At 39.6% G+C, this 23,562-nt stretch overlaps 1 protein-coding gene across 2 annotated transcripts in view; it reads right to left on the bottom strand.

Moving 5' to 3' along the window:
• Positions 1-5,423: 5,423 nt before the first annotated feature.
• ndp (norrin cystine knot growth factor NDP) overlaps positions 5,424-23,562 on the bottom strand; it is a 30,746-nt gene continuing 12,607 nt past the window's right edge. For both annotated transcript variants that reach the window (XM_008279951.1, XM_008279952.1), the window contains exons 2-3: positions 17,614-18,033; positions 5,424-7,505 (exon numbers count right to left, since the gene is read on the bottom strand). In XM_008279951.1, the coding sequence (XP_008278173.1) occupies positions 7,281-7,505; positions 17,614-17,820 (432 nt within the window). In that variant the 5' untranslated portion in view covers positions 17,821-18,033 and the 3' untranslated portion in view covers positions 5,424-7,280. The remainder of the gene's footprint in view (positions 7,506-17,613; positions 18,034-23,562) is intronic.

The raw sequence follows: 23,562 nt of genomic DNA, 5'->3' as shown, positions 1-23,562 counted from the left end.
AATGTGAGTGTGCTTGGTTGTCTGTCTCTAAGTGTAGCCCTGCGACAGACTGGCGACCTGTCCAGGGTGTCCCCTGCCTTCACCCTAAGTCGGCTGGGATAGACTCCAGCCACCCCGTGACCCAAAGAGGATTAAGCGGTGTATGGAAAATGGATGGATGGATAGTTAGTCCTTTGGTTATTTAATTAGTTCTTTAGTTAATTATTTAGTTATTAAGTTTGTTTTTTAGTTAATTCTTTAGTTAGCTCTTTAGTTACTTAGTCATTTCTTTATTTCTTTCATTTAATTATTTTTTTTGTTAATTTATGTGTTTTTTGTTTATTGTACATATTGTAGAGATATTATTTTTATATAAAACATTGAAACTTATATAAAATCATGAAATATGGATTTTTGTCATCATCCTTTTTTATGTCACCAAATACTCTGATATCTTTATGGATTTCATATGGATTCATATCTTCCTCAATGTTAGGAATATATTATCCCGAAATACTTTTTCCACATGTGCAAAATATGTGGGAGTGATTAGCATCCATGGCCCACACTGTCTCCAAGACTGTTGTTGTGGTTGGAGTTTTTAACTTTTAAAATAAGGTGCAAAAAAACAATGTTTCAGGTGATGCGGTGGAGACGAACTGGTGAAGGAACATCAGAATTCAGACTGCAGCAGATGATTGTAGATTGTCCTTTCAGCTTTAAAATTCACTGTGCAGAGCAGCAGTAACAGAAGTTATATTGTAGTAAAAGCAGCTACAGGTGTGTGCAGCAGAGGGCAGCAGCCGCCTGAGCTGACTTCCCTGCAGCTTCAAGGATATTCACACGTTTCAGTGAGATGATGTTTATTCTGTTGAGATGTTAAGCCATATAAGATCTGTACAAAGGAAAAGTTCTGGTGAATTACAATCAACATGGACTTGCTTCCTTCCTCTTCATTCTGTGCATTTGCGCCGCAGAAAAGTTCAGTTTAGGATTTATTAAAAAGGGCAATTATAGGAGGCAAAACTTTTTTATTTCTCATGTCTGAAAAACACCTTTAATGACTGTTTGTGTTTCAAATGGACACTCAAGGTAAAGAAACATTACAAGAGCCGATTCAGATTTGAATATCTTTTTTCTTTTTTCTTTCTGGTTTCTGTGGGGAGTTTGCATGTTCTCCCTGTTACTGAATGAACTTTCTTCCTCCTACAGTGCATTGAAAGTAAACAGTGATTATAATTTGACCATATGAGTGAGCATGAATGGAGGTCTGTCTGTTATTTGGCCGTCTTCCATCTATTATATCTGATCTGGTTAATCTAACTGCTATTGCAGGTAAACACTGAGTTTGTACATGAAAGAGGAAACACTAATGAGGCCTCAGCAGTCTGAGGTAATCAGACCAAGGGGAAATCTTCCAAAGTATTTTTAGTGTGAAACTCCCTTTGGTTTGGCTGACACAGACTTCCAAAACCTCATATAAATTTCAGATGAACTTTAACACATAAACACTCTTTTAATGTCCAGCGTGAACATTTGGATTGCCAACAGTTTTAGGTCTCTGTTTTAAAGACCCCCTCCAGGACAAATCTACTTTAAGTGTTTGTTTTTGTACGTTTTTGTTAACATGTCCTTATTGCGTCCACAGTTCTGCCCTAAAAGTGCAGTGTGCCAATGAAAGTCTCAAAAACACAGATTCAAACTTCCAGGGTTTCATATGTCACAAACCTAAAGAACCAATCCTTGCAGGGTGGAGCTTTCTGCATCATTTCTGGTTAGAACACTTACGGCTGAAATACTCCAATATTGCAATGAAAAGTAGTTTTACAGTGTCCGAGCGGCGTCACAGGTGAGCTGGTGTGCTCCTGCTGTTGCGAGTGGTGGAGGAGTTGGTGGAATAAGAAGGGGGAACTTCACATCACAGATTTGCAATTTCTAGAAAAAGCAATGGTGTAGAGCTACATCTAAGACACTCTTCTGCATGTAACGCCCAAAATGTGTATACGTACCTGCAACTTACTGTGTGTTAATGTGTGGAATTCAACCCTCCAGACAGACGAGAGAAGTAATAAAACAACAACAGCAAAGTATTTGCCGGGTTTCTGTGCACCTCTACAAGGATGTATATCAAGACTTAAGGAATAGTTTTATGGAATAAAGATTAAAATATGTCATTTTGGTATGCAGATATGAGTTTTTAGGGGTTTAGTCAGCAGCTTGAGAGACTTAAAGGGCTGACCAGGGACAGCAGATCAAAATGAGCCTACATATGACTAAAAGCCTGTTGATGCTTTCTGCATCTGGTTGTCTGCAAGGTTATAGTTTATGTAAATTTCATCTGCAAGGGTCTGGATGTGCCCCTCTATGGCTGTTTGCCCAAAATTTGTGCAAATGCTGGCAGCAATGCCTGCAAAGAAAACCGATAGTGCTTAAAACAAATGCTTGTTTTTAGGAGAGACTGTAAAAGGAGATTTTTTTATCATCCACACCTTTATAAGCCATCACAAAAAGAGATGTAATTGAAGTAGTTGCTGCTGGATTTAAGAGAGGCTGTAAACTGTACAAGCTTTCCGTTGACAGAAACACAGTACGAAGTTCTAAAATCTCCAGCTATCCTGTGCTTTGTTTGTTCGCCCACTGTGCAGACATACTCACTGACTCAATCTGCTATATTGTGTAAAAAGTCGAAGCCTTTCAGAAACATCCACAGGAGGAGTTTTTCTTTATTCAATATGATGTTTGCATATTGTAGAATGAATAGAGTCCACATCGGACATGAAACCCTAAACTGACCTTAACTCCGTCTAACTTACAGCTCATTATTTCAACGTGTTTCAGTGCTGAAGGCCTGAAACCAGTGAATCTACTCTTTTACACTTTCAGCACAACTGTCATGATTGTATTCATATTTTGTGGGTAAAGTATGTGCTGACAGCGAGATCACAATCCCCAGCACTAATGTGAAGCCAGTGAATAGAGGTTTTGTGAGGCCCTCCAGCACATGGCCGTTGTCCATGTTTCACGTCTGGCATCGTAAAGGAATGCTAAACACACAGACGTGAATTTCTGTCTAACGAGGAGGCACCTACAGGCTTCCAATAAAATGCCTCTTTCTTCTGATTTTATTAAACGCTTGGATGGTTATGATTAGGATCGAGAACGAATAAATGTGTGAAGTCTGCCGATGTGAGAGGTTATAAAAAGACCACATCTGCCCGCAAGGCTGCTTCACACCTGGAAATAGACTGTATTTGATGAATGATATTTCTGCTTCTTTAATTAGAAAGTCTGCAACTCGCCGGTCGCCTCGCTTTGCGTTTTTCTGCCTTGAAAGAGAACAGTTAGCATCAGGCTGACAGCCTTTATCTTTCCCCTCTGTCACTCTGTCACACTGCTTCCCCAGTTAATTATACCTCCTGCCTGATGTCACAAAACGCCTCTTTTCTGTAATGCGTGACTGCATTTGTGTGTGTGCTGATGAAGGCAAGCCACAGCGAGAGGAGACAGCAGAGGACGGCAGATTAATCTCCAGAGTCGGAGGGAAATCGCTTTTATTGGGTTCACGTGTGAAGCAGCCAGCCGTGCTGTCAGTTGTAGTCGCGATTGAAACGTCCACATAACAGAGGATTGTGCTGCAACGCTTCAGCGCCGAACACAACAAAGACATCAGTACAGGCAGCATATACTGAGTGCATGTGATGAAAACCATAAAGAGGCCATAAGTCTCCAACACTGTCACACTTTCACATGCATTTTGAAAATGAATGCTCGATTAAAGGAGGGCGATTCAGGAGGGAGTCTCAGTTTACGTGTTGATCGCTGACATGACTTCTGAAAGGACAGTCAGCCTCCATCTTTCTTTAATAATTCTCACGTTTTATCTCTTTTTCGTCCAGCTGTGTGACGCAACAGGCCGGTTTTAAATAAAGGCCGTGATTCTTATCACAACCTGAATCAGAAGCTGAACTGCTTTTTGTCGTTAAAGACACCTTAAAGCTTCACAGATATTTTTTTGGCTTGCATTATAACCTGAAACCGTATGGAAGCAAAAAAAAAAAATTCCACAATTATTCAATTATTTTAAAGCAACAGGTTATTTAACTGTGAACTTTAGTCAGTACAAAACACCTACAGCCATAAAAGTCAAAACCCCATTTTTGATAAAAATGTATGTAACAGTCGGTTTTCAAAGGTAGACGGTTCAGATATGCTCTCATTGGACCAAATTTTCATTGGTTGGAGACTCTCCAGGAGCAAAGTTTTACATCAACAACCTTCCAGGATTATTCCATTATTTTTGGCAGCAGGTAGAACTTACTAGCCCTGAACACAACTGCACTTTCATAACTTTACACTGGTCCAACCTGATGGAAACTGCTGGGTCAAACGTATTTTACTAAATTTTACTTTAAGCCCAAACTAATAGTCTCTGTTGTATTCCTCTGTGGTTCTTGTTCTGGATCACCTGATATATAATTTAAGAAATCATAATGAATATGTGCAGCTGCTCTGCTTCCAGTCTGTTGTGATCATTTCAGTATTAAATAGTCAGATTCAAATAATTTAATATGATGCAAATAGTAGCTTTTTATGTTGATCTTTGATTCATTTAAGCTTAAGAAGGCTGCAGGCCGAGTCACTTGGTGCACCGTGGCTCATTCATTTAATCTACAGAAACAAGCAGTTTCTTTATTCCATGCAACCAATCGATTAGTTGAAGACTCAGTTTCAACCAGCCAAGATTTGCTTTGCTTTGCTTCAGCTCTACTGTGCTGGATTTAATTGTCCGTCACATGCACTACGTATACACAGTAAATGATGTTTTCATGTAATCCAGCATTTATGTTTCCCTTCCCTGATATCAGCCCTATTGTTTGCTAGTTCTTCTCTGAAATCGGTTTTATACCTGGATAGGATTCTTGCTAATACAAACAAAACATTTGTTCTGTTACTGTGATACGTAAAGTTTGGTAAGTTTGTGTTTTACAGGTTGACTTAGAAATGCTTAGTCATTGTATCAACTGCTAATTTCTTCATAATGTGTCTCTTGCCCTATAAAACCAACATACTGACAAGTTAAAGACCTGATTTTTCACCAGAGAGGACCTTTAGAAAACATATTAAGCTTCTAAACTTGTACAAATTGGAGAATGCCCTCTGTAGATTTCTAAGAAACTCAAACCACATAAGTGTGATATATGGATCTGAACGTAAAAAAAATTATAATCACATTCTGTGGTTTCTAGAGCTCAACTGTCAAGTTTCTTACCTCTATTAATGCTATGGAACTGTTTGTTGTGAACTATTTTGTTGGTTCTGAGCATCACTTTAAGCCTTATCGCAATTTAAACAAGGTGAGACCAAAAATGTTTTTTTTGTTCCAGGCTGTAAACATATTTATTTCTGTTGTAAAGTTGAACATTTTAACATGAGAGTCGGACTCGGTTATGGAGCCTCAAGTGGACGTTTGAGGAACTGCAGTTTCTCTTCCGCTTTGGCTTTATTTTTCAGCCGTGGTTGCTGATTGGTGCAGAGACATGAGAAGAAACATGCATGAACACAGTTGACATGATGCACATTCACTGGTAGTTACCCCACTCATTGACAGGTGGCGCTAATGAGCCAAGATAGCAGCAACACGCCCCCAGAGGCTGTAAATAAAAGCCTGTATATAAAGATGGATGTATTCTTTCAAACAGCCAGCAGGGAGCAACTCCTCTAGTTGTGGAAAAAAGAAGTCAGATTGTATAGAAGTCAATGAGAAAATGAACTTACTTCTGACTTGATTTGTTACCACAGTAAACCTTTTCCTAATGAGTTTATGGTTTCAATCTTCAGTTCAAAGCCTCCTTCAGTACAGCATGTAGTAAATGATGGTCCCATTTAGAGGAAAGACGATGATAATGCAGGGTGTCTTTTAGGTGATTGAGCCACCCCTTGTTCATTACATTTAGTTGCGAAACAGAAAGATGGGCAAATTGTAAACTCAAGTTTTGAAAATATTAATCCACAAACCACAGTGGCTCTATCCATCTTTTATATACAGTCAATGGTGTTCACAGGAAAACTCCACAGAGCACAAAGTAATCAGCAGGGGTTGCATTTCAAAAGTGGGCATTGAGTAGCTCATAAAATTTAAAGCTATTATTTCTTTGCTTCCATAAAACCCTCATTTATTTGCTCAGATTCTAAATTTAAGCTCTGAATTCTTCGTGGTTTGAGAAAACTGGAATTTTAATGATAGAAAAAAAACCCACAATCTGAACAACGAGACATAAATTCAGATAAACTGACCACAAGTCGTGGAGGCCAATGAGCCCGAGACACACAGAGCATGAATTATACGCGAGTTTCTGTATTCATCATGAGGAAAATGTTTGCAGAGCAACCATGGAGCTGTTTTGACAAATGTTTCCTCCAAGTCAAAACACTGGACGTGTCTTTAGTAACGATACATGACAGTTTTATCAGTTCGGCATGATAGTAGCTGCAGTTACAATAATGTTTGACAAATATTCAAATAGATTACATTTTAAATGAACACTGACAGTCTATCGACAGTCTGAGCCGCCAACCGGAGGCTGGTCAAACCCTTCTTTCATCCTCAGGGCTCCTTTCGCAGGCTCCTCTTTATTGTCCACTTGATGAGCTCTCCTGTCAGCGTCGGTCATGTTTTACACAGCGAGATGAAAGTCAGCGGGGAGTGTGTAAAATGTTATTGGGAGAATGAGCTCTGTACAGGTGCCCCTCTATAGATCCACCACATGTCCGGGCCAGTTCTCGCCGAGCCTCGTCCTTTCCCATGCTGCTTTTTAACGAGGCGTGTTGTTTTGTTGTTGAACGCACGGTGGGGTTTTTTATGGAGCTGGGAGAAGGCTGTTACGGATATTTGTAATGAGCTCTCATACTGCGGTTTGCGAGCGTGTGTGTTATGAATTACAGAGGCCTGTAATGAGTGCAGTGTGTCTCTGCAGCGAGGAGGGTCTCTGAGTGGCCCATGGGAGCAGCAGTTTGTGGTGTCTGGCCTTGTAAGCTGGAGAAAAATGCTTTGCATGGTTTGTACTGATTGAAACGCACATAATGGAGAAGGTATAGTATGTTCTGTCCCAGTCCCAAGGGCTGCAGCTCAATTTTTAAGGCCCACGTGAGTGCCCCAAACTATCACTCCCAAGTTAACAACAAGCATCTCTGGGGCAATTTTCTGATCCAATAATCAACCAAAGCGCTCTGGACAGCTTTAAGGTTAAGAAAAATGCCGGATCTGGAGAGTCTTGAGGTCCTGGGAGGTTGCTGCAGCCTGCTCAGCTGCACTCCTCGCAGTTGCAGGCCAGGATGTATCTGTACGTGGCCGTGATACGAGTCCCGCCGGCGCAGCGCAGCCTCACCGCCTTCAGCTTGGAGGTGTGTGGCCGGCAGCAGGAGCAGGTGCTCTTGAAGGGCTGTTTGAGCACCGAGCTGAAGGAGATGAGCGGGTCGGAGCGGGTCGTGTGGCTGCAGTGGCCCTCGCAGCGAGCCAGTAATACCATCTGGAAGACAGAAGAGGCGAGAGTTAAGAAAACACAGATAAGTCATTCACACGGGTTTTTTGCGTGACCTTCAGGGTCTGTCAGGGATGAGAAAAACGGCCTGCAAGCACAATGAGGCAGTGTTTGAGTCGGGTCTAAAAGCGAGCGGCCTGTTCGGGCTCCAACTGTCTCCTCGGCTTCAGCCTTGCACCTGCAGAATGAGAGATAGCAACAAGACCAGTCACACATTCCTACACCTGCTGCAGCTCAGAGCTCAGGGTCACACGCCGCCACTCAAAACAGGCTTTCCACATTTTGCTGTGCAGTTTGGAGGGAACAAACCACTACAGACATCCTGATCAAAAACTTTTTTCAGCCTCCGATCCGATCCGAGCCATTTAATGTCAATGTTAATTCAATATCTGCCAAAAGGATTGTATAAATTCATCAGTGGATGAGGTTGTGGCCGCCAGGGGGCATCGGTTAGACTGTTCTTGAAGACAAAATGTCCCTTTAGTTAATTTATTTATCACCAAACAGAGGTGCAGGTGGTTCTCAAACAAATGAATAAATAGCAATAAGTAATAATAAGTGTGTGCTTGTTACATGCATTATGATTAAAACACCCGTCAGCTGAAATCTGCAGGAACAAAGAATGACAAACTCTCAACTTTCACGCTACAAGAGAACAACCCTTGATCCCTTATTAAACATGCAGCAGCAACAGCATCAACTATTATTCCAGGTCCTTGCAAACATCAACAATAAGCTAATGTTAACAAGACAAATGAAAGCACAACACACATTATTAAAAGTGAAACTAAACAGACAACATGCTTGTTGTTTAATACTGTAGCGGTCAGTCGGACTACTGGCAGTTTCTTGTCGTCAAGCAGAGAGCATAGTGGGAGTTTAATTAGCAATGGGCATCATGACAAAGACTTCTGTGACGTTTAAAGCTCATGTGTTCAGTTTGAGATTGACTGGACAGTATTGTCTCAGTAGAATATGCAACAGAGGCACATTTCAAGCCCATACCATATGTCTGTTGACGAAAACAACTACATCAGCACAGGAAAAATGTCTTCTCAATTTGTGGATGCACTTGTGGCTGCCAGGAGGCATTGGTTAGAATGCAATTAAGGACAAAATGTTCCTTTTGTTTAATTATTTATCATCAAACAGAGGTGTGTGAGGTTCTGAAACAAAGAAATGAACTGAAATTAGTTTAAAAAAAAATAATAAAAAAAAGTGTGTGTTTCTTACATGCCGTACAAACCTACAGAAGTTAAATCACACCTTAGCTGAACATTTGGAGTAACAGAAGAAGAAGGATGACGAACTATCACAATATAAGAAAACACATCCTCAAATCCCCTCAATAAACATGCAGCAGCAACCGCATCAACTAGTATCAACTATTATACTACGTCTTTACAAGCAACGATAAGCAAATGTCAGTCATTACTAAAAGCGAAAGTAAACAGATAACATGCTTATTCTTCAATACTGTAGCGGTCACTCGGACTACAGGCTGTTTATGTCGGCAAGCAGAGAGCATTGTGGGAGTTTAGCTCGCTACGGGCACCATGACAAAGACTCTTAATGATCTCCAGCTACAGGCACTTCATGTTGGCAAGGTGAGAGCACTGTGTGGATTTTGTTAGCAATGAGCACCATGACAAAGACTTCTGTGATGTTTAATGTTTAAAAAAAGTTGACATTGGCTTGGACAGCATTGCTTTATCCTGATAGCGTTTAGTGACACAGGTACCGTCCAAAGTCAACTCATGTGGTAACTAAAACAGGGAAACAGTTGCTCAGTGATACCAATTAACTGACTACCAACTGATAAACCTGCCATGTGTGAATTAAGAAAATACAGTCGTGACTTGTCATTCCAACTCTTAACAATCAGAAAACCTTGCTGTCTGACAGTTTTTTAGGAAAAACAAAACAGAAGCCATTAAAAATAGCCTTAACATACTGACAGCCTTGGATTCCGACTCCGACATGACATTTAATGTCACAAATTAGGACAACAGCGTATTATCTGACTTAATAATCCGACAGATTTACTTACCTTTGATATCAACCGACGGGCCCGTGCACAAGCGGACCGGTCAGTTAGGTGTGAAATCTAGTGATGTGTATGTTCTAAGAATACACTAGTCCCACTCATTGAGTGAATTTGCCCAACTAATGAAGTCGGTTGGCATCAGTTTGTCTACATGTGTGGAACACAGGAAGGATAAGTTTGGTGCTTTGAAGTTCTTTGAAGTATTAAACAATGTGACATGTTTTGACACCTGAATTGTATGTATGAACCTATATATATACTACGGTTGTATTGGGCTTATCAATCATAGAAACAAGTTGCTTTGATACTGTTACACGCCAGATATCATACGTAAAATTGCATGTACCAAGTTTATTTTGTTTCATATAAATCATAACAATATCATATACGTAGATAGTTTATTATAACAACTATAAAACAATAATTATTAACAACAAATTACCCTTCAAGCATCAAGCCCTCCTTGTATCTCAACCTCCGTCTTGACAATCCGACAGCCTTGCTACCCGACATAAAAGAAGGTTTTACATTTAGTGTCGGATTATCAAGTCACGACTGTCATCAAAATTTGCTTGGCTAGTGTCCTACCACCAATTGTGCCCTCCTTTTATGACATTATCTACAACGATGTTAATATATTTAATGAAAAACATTTACTTTTACTATAAATACTGTCTGAAATACAGGCCCTCGGAGTACATAGAAGTGTTGGGTGCATTATCTATCATGCTATACCTGTACATATCAGTATGTATACTTATCATGTCATATGTGTGCATGTCCACATGTAAATTCATTTATTCATTCATTTACTATATCTTTATTTTTCAGCCTTATTACACTTTTGTAGTTCTTGTCCTGCTTCTTCCATCCCACATCTGTATCCAGCTGCTGCGACATGTCAATTTCCCTGGTGAGGGAACAATAAAGTTGATTCTGTCTTAACATTAATGAAAAAGTGTGATATGTCCACCCACCCCATATCGTTTGAGGGTCTGGGACTCCACATTTGGTGATAGTATTTGTAATCAGGCTTATGTTCGGGCCAGTGCCAAGCCTGATCTTTGAGATTTGACCAGGACATCCCCACAAACCACCGTACTGAGCCTTTCCCCAGTTTCACCAGTCAGCTCAAACACACTCACACACACACAAAGCTCCGGCCTGATTAGTGTTGTGACCGTCCGACTGGCATTCCTCGGTGGGTCACTACATTCCTGTCGCCTCCCTAAACAGACTCCTGTGTCATGTCCTTCTGTCAGCTGCTGTGTGTCGCCACCCATGTACCCGCTGTGACAAAAGCCTGTCTGGGGCCACGACAGGGTGACGCACAAACACACATCAGGAGTGTTGTCGCCACTTTAAGACCATTTGTCTCTGTCTCGGTCGAGGGATCAGGATATCAAGCATATCTGCACCTTCCCTGCTCCTCCCTTTCATTCATGAGCAGCTACATTAAAAACGCAGACACACTCAGGGGTCAGTGATAATCTGCTGGATTTACTGAGTCAGTCAGAGAGAAGAACTCCCCAAAGGAGCAGCGCCAACACAGTGGTGTAAAGATACTGTTAGGAGAAAGAGGGAAAGTTTGTCAGTACCACAGGACAACCTAACACATAGTTAAGCATGCAAAAGAGTTACAAGCCTTGGAATGACATAGTGGTGGCTTTTAATTCGCATGATCTCACTCGATTTCTATTTTTTTAACAATCATTTTAGATTATTTTTAAACTTTTATTCTATTTTTTTATTCTCTTTTACCCTTTATTTATTCACTAATTTACCTATTAATTTTGCATGGTTGCTATTGAATCAAATCAAATCAACATTATTACAACTATTAATATCATTTTTAGCCTTGTGTTTAGGGTTTTACCCTCTTCTCTTCTTTTTCCCACTTATTCCTTTCCTAACTTGGATGTGGAATTCTATTAATTTATCTGGTGTTGTTGTACTCATTTATTTAGAAAATATTGTACCATGTTCGGACCGGCCTGCCTTCTGTTGGTCAACACTCCTGAGTATCCTTTTTTGGACTGTTTGTGAAATTCAGTGTAAACTCAGTTTTTCAAAGGTGCCACATTAACAAAATTATCATCAGTGTTCAACCTCATAACATCTTATTCCAGGAGACACACGTGAAATTTCTCCTGCAAACATGACGAGAAAATGTCCTGTGCTTATGAAGTTATGAGGGCTCAAAAATGCTGAGAAAAGTAACATTTGCTCCCAAAACCAAGAACAAAACTTTGTTCTTTCTTTCCAGCTCTTCAAGATCAACAACAAAACCTAACACTGTTGACTGATTTGTTAGATTCTCTACAATCTTAACCAACGGGTGACCATAACATGAAAAGGACGGAGGAGCAGGAACCAGCACAGATCAAATCAAAGGTGCAACATTGAATGTTACTGTATAACTGTGAAGTAAATTCATTCAAGTTGTTTACTGTTGCTTTACAATAAAAGGAACAAATGGTACAATATTTAAAAGGGTCCTAATAATTACAGCAGAAAATAGGAGTCAGGTGAACGTTTTATTGATTCAAATTTTAGCTTTCTGTCCTAACAAACATGGCCAGAAAAAAAAGGGTTTAATCACCACAAACTCTTTTAAATCTCTTCTTAAAACTCACTTTTACCATACGGCCTTTTCTTAACTGCTTTGGGATCTTTCTGCTTTTTATATTTTTTATTGTTTTATCCTATTTGTTTTTTACTGTGAAGCACTTTGTGTTTTGAAAGGTGCTATTCAGATAAAGGTATTATTATTATTGTACATTTCAGCCACTTTACCAGATTTTTACAGAATGTGTGTTGTGGTGTCAGTGTAATTTCAGTGCATCAGCTCCAGTCAGCCCAACACCTTAAATACACACCTACTTACTCACAGCAAGCGCGCCGGGTGCAGGTGGATTTTGTGTGAACTCGTGTACACTGAGGTGTAAAACAGTTGCTCAGCCAGGCTTCCAGTCAGTTCTCGGTAACAGAAAGTCCAGCTCATGCTGCGAGTGTGTTCAGCCCTGCCTCGCCTGAGCCGAGCTGTGGTTTGGCCACCTGCTGTTTGCACTCAGAGTCAGAATATTAAAAAAAGACCAAAGAACAAATCGCTCACACGACAAGAGCAACTGCACAACAAAAGAGAAACTGAGGAAGCTGATGGCACCTTTCCACAACAGTGTGTGTGTGACTCATCGGTGTGTTTAAATTAAGTGGCTTCCTTTAAGCTGTCTGATACGTCTGAGTGATCGTGACTCAATCTCCACTTTTCTTATTTCAGTCCAGTTCTCTCCTGTAGCCGCTGGCAGCGGCAGGATTCAGCAACCAGCTTCAGCCAAAACCCAGTCCCAGCTGAGGTGCAGAATATGTCTGCAGCATGGCCCATGTCCAGCAACACACACACACACACACACAGCACGCACGCACACACACACACACACACACACAGCAGAGAAACAAAGCGTGGCTGGACCAAATGATGGAGTGACGGAGTTTGAAGGAGACACTGAACTGACCAAACACAGGAGGCAGCAACAGCAAAGCTGTTCTTGTGTAAATTCTTCATTTAGTTGTTTGGCTGATGTTGGAATTTGGATGTTGCAGAATTTTGTCAATCTAAATGAAAATCAAATTTGGTTTTTGGTGCTTTGTATCAGTTGTCTGGCACCCTAAACTCATAGACTGCATAAACCATGGAAGTACAGGGGGGAAAAATGTTTGATTTTTTAAACAGTTTGTAACAGTGATTTCTGAAACAGTTCACTGTCATTTCACAGATTTTCACAGTTTCGTGAAATTACTGATAAGAAACGAGGTAAAAGAAAACATTTTAATTTAAATTTTAACCAGAAAAAAAAACAGGCCGAAAAAAAACAAAACAAAAAGAAAACTGTACATAAAAACCCTATCAAAAATCTACATATTTACAAATGGTAATTCATTCTTTTACAATGTTTGACCGTTAAATTACACAATTTTTCATTTTAAAGAAGACATTATTTTACAAATGTTTGTAATTATTTGAAAATGTATGTATATTAAGGATTGAAAGATGTAATTTTTTTAAATTACTTTTTGACAAATATTAGTTTAAAAAACACTAAAATTACAGTGTTACTAAATTTAAATCTGCTAATATATATATATACCATTATTTTACAGATATCTGCTGGTATTCATGCTTTATGTATTTCACAGTACAGTGTATTCAGTACAGTATTTCACTGTCTTTTAACATAGTTTTNCAGGAATTGTTTTTAATCAGGCGAGTTGTAGTTACTCTTTTGTGTCAGCTGGTATCAACCATGTTTCATTCTGTTCAGAGGCGAAGACAACGAAAGAAAACAGCTGATTGGTCACATGAGTTAAATGTTGCAACATCAAAAGTTATTCAGAAAGGAGTTTCTCTAAATAACGGTTCAAAAACGGTGTCAGAAAAATATATTAAAAATATCATTGTTGTGGACATTTTTTTACAGTTTTGGCCATTTTTTTATTTTTATTTTTTTACAGTTAATGTGTAAATCAATACATGTGTCTGTGATTTAACTAGATAAATAAATAGAATCTGTAATTAAAAAATCTTTAAAATAACACTTTTTTTTTTTTAAAAAGGCAATTTTTAAAAATCTTTAATTCACTGATTTTAATAAATTCTTACATCTTACATTTTCCCTATAATAATACATATATTCTTTTGTTTTTGCGGATTTTAATATTTACAGTTTTTGCCGTTCTCTTTATTTTAGGTCCACACGTAAATTAAACTTGTGATTTACCAGTAATTATCTGTAATTTACCAAAACAGGGAAATCTGTCAAACAACCTGTTAAAAATTACTGTCTTGTTGTTTTTTTTTAATAGTTTAAGCAAAATGGAGTACATATTTTGCCATGTCCATTAACTTTTTGTAATGCAATACTTTAAAATGTGCTAAAAGTGTTATGGAAACTCAGCAATTGAACCCTGAGAGTTTACAGAAAGCAGCTGCAGCCTCCAGTCCGCTCCGTCCCCGCCATCTTATTCGAATATAATGACCCTCAAACTAAAGCCCGTTACGGTCTGCATCTTTCCTGGATGTATCGGTTGGAAGCAACCCCATCATCAATCAAACTGACCTTGTCTTTCTGATACATATCCAAAAATAAATCCCCTTTCTGTTCCACTTGTTCCTCCCAAAACCAATCGCTCCTTTTCCATCACCGATCGTCTCCAAACTCTCGTACCACTCTGCTGATGTGGAGTGATTATGTTTGGGAGGAGCGTTGGATCCAGACTCCTCGTGTCACCTTGGGTCCTTGCTGTTTTCATTATAAAACGCAACTATGCTGGCAGCAGAGCTTCACCAAATACAACAAGTCATTCGTTGTGAATTACCCGTGAAATTTCAGCTCGATTAAAGTAAACAACTTCACTTGATGACTATTGTACAATAACTGCTGCTGCTGTGAGGCCAGAATCTGTCCAGTAAAACCTCCACCTAGAAAGTCAAACTTTCCGTTTGATGAGGTGAAGAATTTTTTGGAGCACGAAGCCACTTTATCTCTGTTAAAATCCATTCAGATACGTTTTAATTTGACAAAGAGCACATGGTTTGGGACAGGGAACAGGAGGTTGTGGTTTCGGGTACGTTTTAGGCTCAGTTTTGTCGTCCTAAAGCCTCCACCTGGACTTCAGTAACAGCAGTCCATGTTGAGAGCTCAGTGGAGGGAGAATACATGTGGTAATGTGGTAGAAAAGAGCAACGAGACACTCAAAGAGCCATGTGGACCCGTTTCATACGGAAAAGAAAACACCTGGAGCCACAAAACCCTTTTGCCATCTAAAATGAAGATAACCCTGCATATATTGTTTTTTACCTTTATGTTATATATCTAAAAAAAAAAAAAAAACTACAGTGTGTTGCATTTATGAAATCAATGAACTGCGACAGAGAAAACGAAATTTTATTTCTGCATGCAACAAAAACATTTTGAACTCCAAAAAAAGGCCCTGGGTTGAAGGTTTCAAATAAAATACTCAATGTCTGTTTGAGTCCTCCTTGTATATATGAAATAAAAAGCCGAACTTAAATCATCCACCTGCAGCAAATTAAAAATGAAATGACGCCTGCTGACTGCAGCTGGGACTGCTGACCAGACTCCTGACCGCCTGTGAGCGCTTTGAGACAGGAGGAGCTCACAGCAGCACCCGCCGCTCCCTGAGGACAGTAACTACAGAACGATACGTGTTTTCACGTCAGAGTCTCCAAAACACCACAAATGTCTCCAGTAACACCAGAAAGAGTCAATAGATTTGTCACGAGGACAAGAGGACTTGGAAAGTACCAGATTTAGTGAGAAAGTCACCAAGTTGACAATACAATATTACAAAATCACTTCTTTAAATTTAGATTTACATTTTTAAAAACGAACAAACTAAAATAAAATCAATTTAAATGAAACACTCTATTTATTTTCTAAAGCCACAAGGAGCCACAGCAGAGGTATGAAAGAGCCACATGCGAGCCGCAGGTTGCCGACCCCTGAACTAGACTGTTGTTGCTTCAAAAAAAAAAAAAAAGAAAAAAGAAAAGAAGTTAATCTGCTAAAATGAAGAAGGACAGAGGACTGGATATGGAGTGGTGCTTCTGGGAAGATTGTTACATGGATATCAGCGCTATAACTAAGTATTACTACCACTGTTGGTTAATCTGTCCATTCTCTTTATGCACTGTCCACAGTTCAGCTGAAAACCTTCACAGTTTTTTTCACATGACCATTTGTCACAGCTGAAACAGTCATGACTTTGCGGGTTGCACCAAGAAATTAAGATTTTTTTTGTTTTTACAGAATATGTTAGTTTATTTTTAGCACATTTTTAAATGAGACATGCAGAACAGAGTGATTTTAATAAAACACCACGATTATCTGATTTTGTTGCTCTTTCAAACTAGAAGCTTTTCCAACTACATTCATGGCTGCGACTTATAACCCTTGTGACTGCAGATTACTTGTTTGAGCTATAAAATGTCCAAATAATTTGAAAAATGTTGATCAGTGTCTCCAAAGCCTAAATGACAAATGCCTTGTTTTATTCACAGCNCTTTATGTATTTCACAGTACAGTGTATTCAGTACAGTATTTCACTGTCTTTTAACATAGTTTTCTGGTGACCTTGCTGCCAGATTTAATTTTTTTTTTTTTTTTTTTTTTTACAGTGCAGTCTCTGGGTCTGGAAAGTGCCTTAAAATTGCAACAGCCAGCAGGGGGCGACTCCTGCGGTTGCAAAAAGAAACCAGATTGTATAGAAATCAATCAGACAATGAACCTACCTCTCACTTGATCTATTACCTCAGTAAACATTTTCCTGATGTGTTTATGGTCTCAATCTCTAGTTTCCAGTTTCCTTCAACACATGGATACAATTGCAGCCTATTTCAAAGATATCCTGGTTCAGAGCAGCATCGTCTTTCTGTAAATCAATATGACGTGCAAACTTGGCATATTACTGCTACCAAGCGGAGCAGCTGTGGCTGTTGTGGTCTACGTGTTTCTTCTATCCAGACATTAGCTACATGTTCAGTATAGGATTAATGAAATAATTGTCCTGCTCTTTTACAAGTGCTTGAAAGGAGAAGCCTCAGCTTGTCTGTCAGAACTGTTGCACCTCAGGATTTCTCAGTTGTAACCTTCCAGATCAGGTCGTCAGCTTTAAATTTCAACTAAAAAACATAACTTTTCTTGTTGGCAGTCCCAGATTAGTCTCGGTTTCTATTTCATCTACAGAGTACAGTATTAATGGCTGGTCCTGTAAATGATCTGATCTTGTTTTAGTTCAGTCTGATGTTATGCAGCATTTCAGTCACCATGTTGTTGTGTTTAAATGTGCTGTGCAAATAAACGGACTTGACTAACACCAGCAGAAAGAGAGAACTCTGTCAAATAAACCACTGTTCAGTTAGTGTTAAAGGATTCTTTTGGCCAGAGCTTCTTGTTTCTGAGATGTCTGGAAAGAGCCCGCTAGCTTGAACAGCTTTTACATTCTAGCAGTGTGCATTCGTGTCTTTACCTTGGAGTTGCATTTATAAATCGGGTGCGTGATGGTCTCCACAAAGTGGTGCCTCATGCAGCGCTCCGGGTCCGCGTCTCCCAGGTGGGGGTGCCCGTTATCACTGGCCTTGTTGCTGCTGGCGGACTGGACCAGGCCCAGCAGGGGGCAGCACATCAGCACCAGCAGGAGGCCGGAGTTGGGGCCCGCAGAAATGGATGGTTTCATGGTGGGGCCACCCTGAGGCTCTCGATCCTCGCCGGATGTCCAACACGTTTCGTTGTTGCGTTACAGGGTCTCGAATACGAGGAAAATATTGATCGCTCGTTGGTTCCTGCTAGTACAGCGGAGGTTCAGAGTCGGCGAGCTGCAGGGAGGAAGGTAGCAAGAGGGTTGCTTCGTCAGGCCACGCCATCCCCCACAGTCTGGATCCACCACAGTCTGCAAGAGAAACGCAAAGGCATCAGTGACAGAACAAGGAAAGACCCAATATTCTGCATGCTCATCGTCTGTTTTGTCAAATCCAGAACAAGCTATAAGATGTGCTCAGTGGATGAAGCGACTCCAGACAGCTCCTCTGCCAGCTTCAGTGATTGACTGCTTACTTTGTCTCCTTTATTCCTCGGTCAACCCACACACATGTGGACACATAAGTCCTGGTGCTTTTATTACAGAGGAGAAACTTAAGCCGAGCACAAACAGCCTGCAGCCGGACCCTTTCCTCTCCCTAGGAATGACTTTTTCATTAAAACAAATCGCTCTCCCAACAAGCCCTCTCATGACTGCAAACCCTCTGCCAGTCCCGCAGCATATTTTCACATGTATTTACATTTTTTTTTTCCTCTCCCCCGACATGGTAGTTTTTATAGAGCTCCTGACAAAAGGGTTTGTGTTAAGAGGCAGCTCGGTGCCGGTTGAGGCAGCGCTGCTAAAAGTCAATGTGTTGTGAATTAAGGGGAGGTGTGCGTACATGTGGGGTCAGACAGTGAGGTTTAAAAGTTATTATTACCGTTAACCTGGTCTGTGTAGAAATACGAGTCGATTACTGGATTGGTTTACACCAGCTTCTCGTAAATTCTAACTTAGTTTGCGCGTATAATTCTCCCTAATTACATACTTAAGCTTGATTTATATACGTGCAGGGTTATGGTTAGACTACAGAAGTTATGCATGTAGCCTCCTCAAAAATGACTAGATCCAAACTGGTGTACAAATCACACCATTAAACTGAGTTCTAAGAAGCAGCTGTATTGTGCAATAAAAGGAAACAACTGTGCCTGCAACAAACAATTTTACTGACGATTAATCTGTTGATTATTTTCTTGATTCACTGTTTGACCTATTAAATGTCAGAAAACGGTGAAAATGTCCATCAGTATTTCCCAAAACTCAAGAAGATGTCCCTAAATGAAACATATATTCAACTTATTGTGAAAAAAGGGGAAAGAAACCAGAAAAAAATTAAATTTAAGAAGCTAGAGACAAAGGATTTAGTTTTTTTGTTTTTTAAATTCTCAAATCGATCATCAGCTATCACAATATTTGGTGACTGATTTAATATTTGACACCTTATTAGTTCATTATTGCAGCTGTAGAAATAACAGGCCACTGTGGCATCACAAGTTGTAGCACAAATCAAAACATTTAAAAATCCTATATACTGTAACTTAGGTGCCATTTTTGTAAATGTAACTGCAACTTTCTTTGCTGTTCATACGTGCATATGTGGGAAAACAAGTGTTTAAAACAGTTATAGATCTATAGTTTGTGTCATTTATTCTGATATCGCAGCACAGAGTTTTGCAATTCATGTGAATACTCCTCGGTCAAGTGTCAGATGTATAGACGATGTTCCTGATTAATCCTCACCCTAATGGATCTTATACGAGCAAGCTACCTAAGTAAGAACATTTTAAACAACTTCCTTAACTGATAGTCGACCATGTTACCAACAAGTATGTATTAATCTTGGAACTGTAATAAATACAGTGAACATTTTTCCATAGGCTGATAAAATGGTTTCAACCACTTGACATGATGTTTAAAATATACTCGATTGCATTAAAATTTTGAAGAATAGATGAATAAGACACTACGCTGCATGAAATTTAAATAGCATAAAAATAATGACTCTTTCAAACTTGACCTTTAAATTAAACTGCTACTCAGAGCATCGCCAACACTTTTCATTACTTTAGTTTTAATGTTGTTGAAAGCTTGTGATCAGAGTCCTGCTGCTCCTGAACGTTAGCAGCGTCTCTCCTGACAGACTGTCAGTCCGTGTTAGCATTTGAATATACTAGCTTAGCATTATCCTCAGCTCGCGAACTAAATCAGCAACCAACAGACACCTTTCACAACAAGACAGCTGCAGGTAGCAGTTAGAAAGCAGGGAGGTGTGCCTGTTTTATTGGTCGTCAGCAAACACACCTGTAACTCCATCACATTAAACAGTAATAAGCTCCACCTGGTGGAACCACCAGGTACTACAGCAAATCTATAATACATTTTTTGACATGCATGCCCCTTGTCTGCTGCCTTATTGGTTAATATGTTTTTAATCGATCAGATTATTAACAGCAATTAAGCAATTTCCAATTAGTCACTTATATCCAAAAAGCTTATGCTAAGTTTGTCAGTTGCTAACTACGTACCACATACTGGGTGTACATATTTAGTAGTAACTAGTGTGAATACGACCACGTTTGTGATCCTGTTTTATTAATAACTGGTAAGTACTGAGATTATAATGAGTAACCCTCTGATCCCCAAAACCAGTTGGCAGGTATGAAAGTCATGTTTGTTTTTTAAAGGTCACCAAAATTACACCATTTATCAGAGCCAGAAACTGTAAAGACAGAATATTGGAATTTTTAACTTTCCGACGGTCCATGAATAAATCATGTGTGACACGTTGTTCTATCGGAGAACATAACCAAATCTGCTCGAAATAAAAGCATTTGTACGGTTCTACTGTTCTGTAAAACCACAAGTGACTCAGCAACAGTCATGTGAAGTTTCAGGACTTTTCGTCTGAACTGCAGGTTGTGTTTACACAGAGGCGATAGATAACTATTCAAGACGTAAAAAATTGATAGGATGTAGACTTGATGTAGACTTAATTGATAGGATGTAGACTTTGATTAGGATGTAGCACTGGTAAAACCTCTTGGAAAACTGTTGTACATGTTTATTCTGGGTTTTAAATGAATTATAAAAGAAATTCAACTTTCATTTTTGTTATTTTCTTTCATGATTTATGGTATTATAATTGTTTCATACTGCACAGAAGACATTTCTGAGTTCCATAGAGGTGCAGGACTTTATGTTGCAATGAAAAATGAGGCCACAGTGAGGAAAAATGTGACAGGAGCAAAAAGTGCCAGAAACTGTTGTAACAAATGTAGAAACTTGTGTTTATATATATATACATCTGTGTGTGTGTGTGTGTGTGTGTGTGTGTGTGCGTGTGTGTGCATGTGGGGGGCACATTGGGTGCACTGAACGGCACATTTGGCACAATCAAAGCAGAGGAAACCTTTAGGCAAAAACAATAAATACATACAATTCAGCTTTTATCGAAGCTCCCTAATAGCATCCATCATCACTGCTGCACGACTGCACAGATTTCCTCGTCCAAACTGAAATCAAGCAGTCGAGCCTCCTCCTCATCGCTCCACCTCCCTCCTTCCAGCCCCGGTGTTTTTCCTTCTAAAGGGAATCATTTAGCCTTAACATTCCTCCTGAGAGAAATAGAAGTATCATTTGTCCTGTTAAAATAAATACTCCCCGAGATGTTTCGCTGGAACATGTGCTGCAGGGTTTACACAGCAGACGGCCCTGATTCGTGCAGCCAGCGACCCATCAGCACCTCCAGCGCTGCCAGCCGTACCTGGCCGAGCATCACAACCACCACTGTTATCCCCATCTCTGCTGCTGTATCACTAACAGCATCATTTGTGCGCTCGTCTTAAGCCTGGACACACTTGAGTCTTTTAGGACGTGTACGAGATGAAATCAATACTGGATCAGCCGCACAGGACTGGCTGCTGGAGGAGAGTTGAGGCAAGTCATAGGGATTAAATAAAGGTTCATAGCTGCAGTTTTTACAAGCTCCAGCTACATGTTTACATGGCACGGCTGGATTAACCTGTGAGCGGGCACAACTCTGCTGTAAGACCCCCCTGAGCATTTCCTATGTGCCCTGTGGCCTCCAAAAGCCCCACTAAGTGCAGCTCGCACAGCAGAGCGCCCCACAGCTTCATTACAGACACCAAGCAGCGCGCCTGTGACAGAATAACACAAACCAGCCCCAAAGTTTTCTGCATGTCAGCTGAGTTTTCATCTGGGAATCTGCACCATGAAACTGAAGTAATAAACCAAGACGTTTGTTTGTTTTGTTTGTTCTCTATAAACCAGATTAGCTAAGCCCACAACACCTGCCTTCAAGCTGCCACGATCAATATATTTAGAACAGCACCAGATCAAATGACTTGGTGCAGCAGGAAAGAGTTTTCTCATACTTCTGAGTTCTAATAATAAAAGACCAGACGCCACCATTTGCCTGATTCTTGGTTTTGTTTTTTTCCTGCACACTATTTTGCAGTTTTTTAAGCAGTTGTTTTCCTGGCCTAGCAGGAAGCTGTTAAAAGAAAGAAAGCTCTTAAAGCCCACAACCTGCACTGTAAAAGAAAAAAACATCTGTAAATAAACTGTGAAAATCTCTCAGCAAGGATGCCAGAAAAAAAAGATTTTAAAATGCTGTAATGTTCAAAAACTGTAAAAACATTTACACACATTTAACTGTTAAATACAGGAAAATGGTGTAATTTTATGGTGACACTTAAATTATTACCAAATTACTAGATCTAAAAATACAGATTTTTGATGTGGACATTTTCTACAGTTAGGGCTTGTTTGTTTTTCCTTTTTGTTTTTACAGTCAGCATGGGAATTCAGATAAAACTTTACAAATCCTGAAGAATTTTTTGGACCAGAAATTACTCAGAAAACAAAATTACATAACATGAGAATAACTGCAGTTCCTCATAGAAAAGCAACAGGATATAAGTACGATACATAACTGAAATTAAAAATAATAAAGCTAGCTATCAGACTAGAATGTCTTGTTTTTGCCTCAAATATGTTGAAAAATGTGAAATATCAGAGATTTCCCAGAAACCAGGCTGTGTGCCAGGAAGCTGGAAAAACAAATTAGCTAACAGGCTATTCAGCTGCTTGACTGTGTTCACAGTCAAAGTGTATATGAAACTAAAAACTGGTCTACCTGTGTCAAGCCCAGAGTCCATGCACAGTGGTTCATACATTGGAAAAAAAAAAAAAAGTTTCACATTCTGGCTGCAAATGGCAGGACGAGTTCTTTGTTCATTTGCAATATTGGTCCTGTTTTTGTCACAGCAGTGCTCCATGTGTATATTCCATAAACCTGGACTGTAACAGCTCATAAACTCTCTCCCACAGCTGCAGTGAAGTGTCTGTTTGTAATGGAATGCATTTCATTGTACTAAACACCTGGGGGCGTGTATTTTACTAAATGATGAACACCAAACACACCTTGTTTCGCAAATGGAAAACAAAGTGGCTTGATGGATCAACGCAACACTATTCACGTGAGTCCTGTGTATGTTTGTGCTGGTTCACGCTCATGCACAATATCAACGTCCTCTGAACCCCAAAAATGTGAAAATCATGTCATCTTTTTTTTTTTTTAAAGTTGCCCAAAGTGCACCATTTATCAGAGCCAGATACTGTAAAAAAAGAGAGATGTGTCAGATTACTGTTTCCACTAATTATATGTGATGTGCAGTTCTGTTGGGAAATGACTGACATTTGTGTTCAGATCAGGATATTTTATTAAAATTACTTCATCTTACAGATCTCATCTGCAAATTTGCAAAAAAGAAAAGAAAAAAGCATTTGCTCCAACCACATTGTGTTAAAAAACTAAAA

This window comes from Stegastes partitus, unplaced genomic scaffold (assembly GCF_000690725.1).
Source record: "Stegastes partitus isolate 25-593 unplaced genomic scaffold, Stegastes_partitus-1.0.2 Scaffold177, whole genome shotgun sequence".
NCBI classification, from domain to species: Eukaryota; Metazoa; Chordata; class Actinopteri; family Pomacentridae; genus Stegastes; species Stegastes partitus.
Note: the sequence above shows the minus strand (reverse complement) of the source record. Positions and strands in the feature narration are given on the sequence as shown.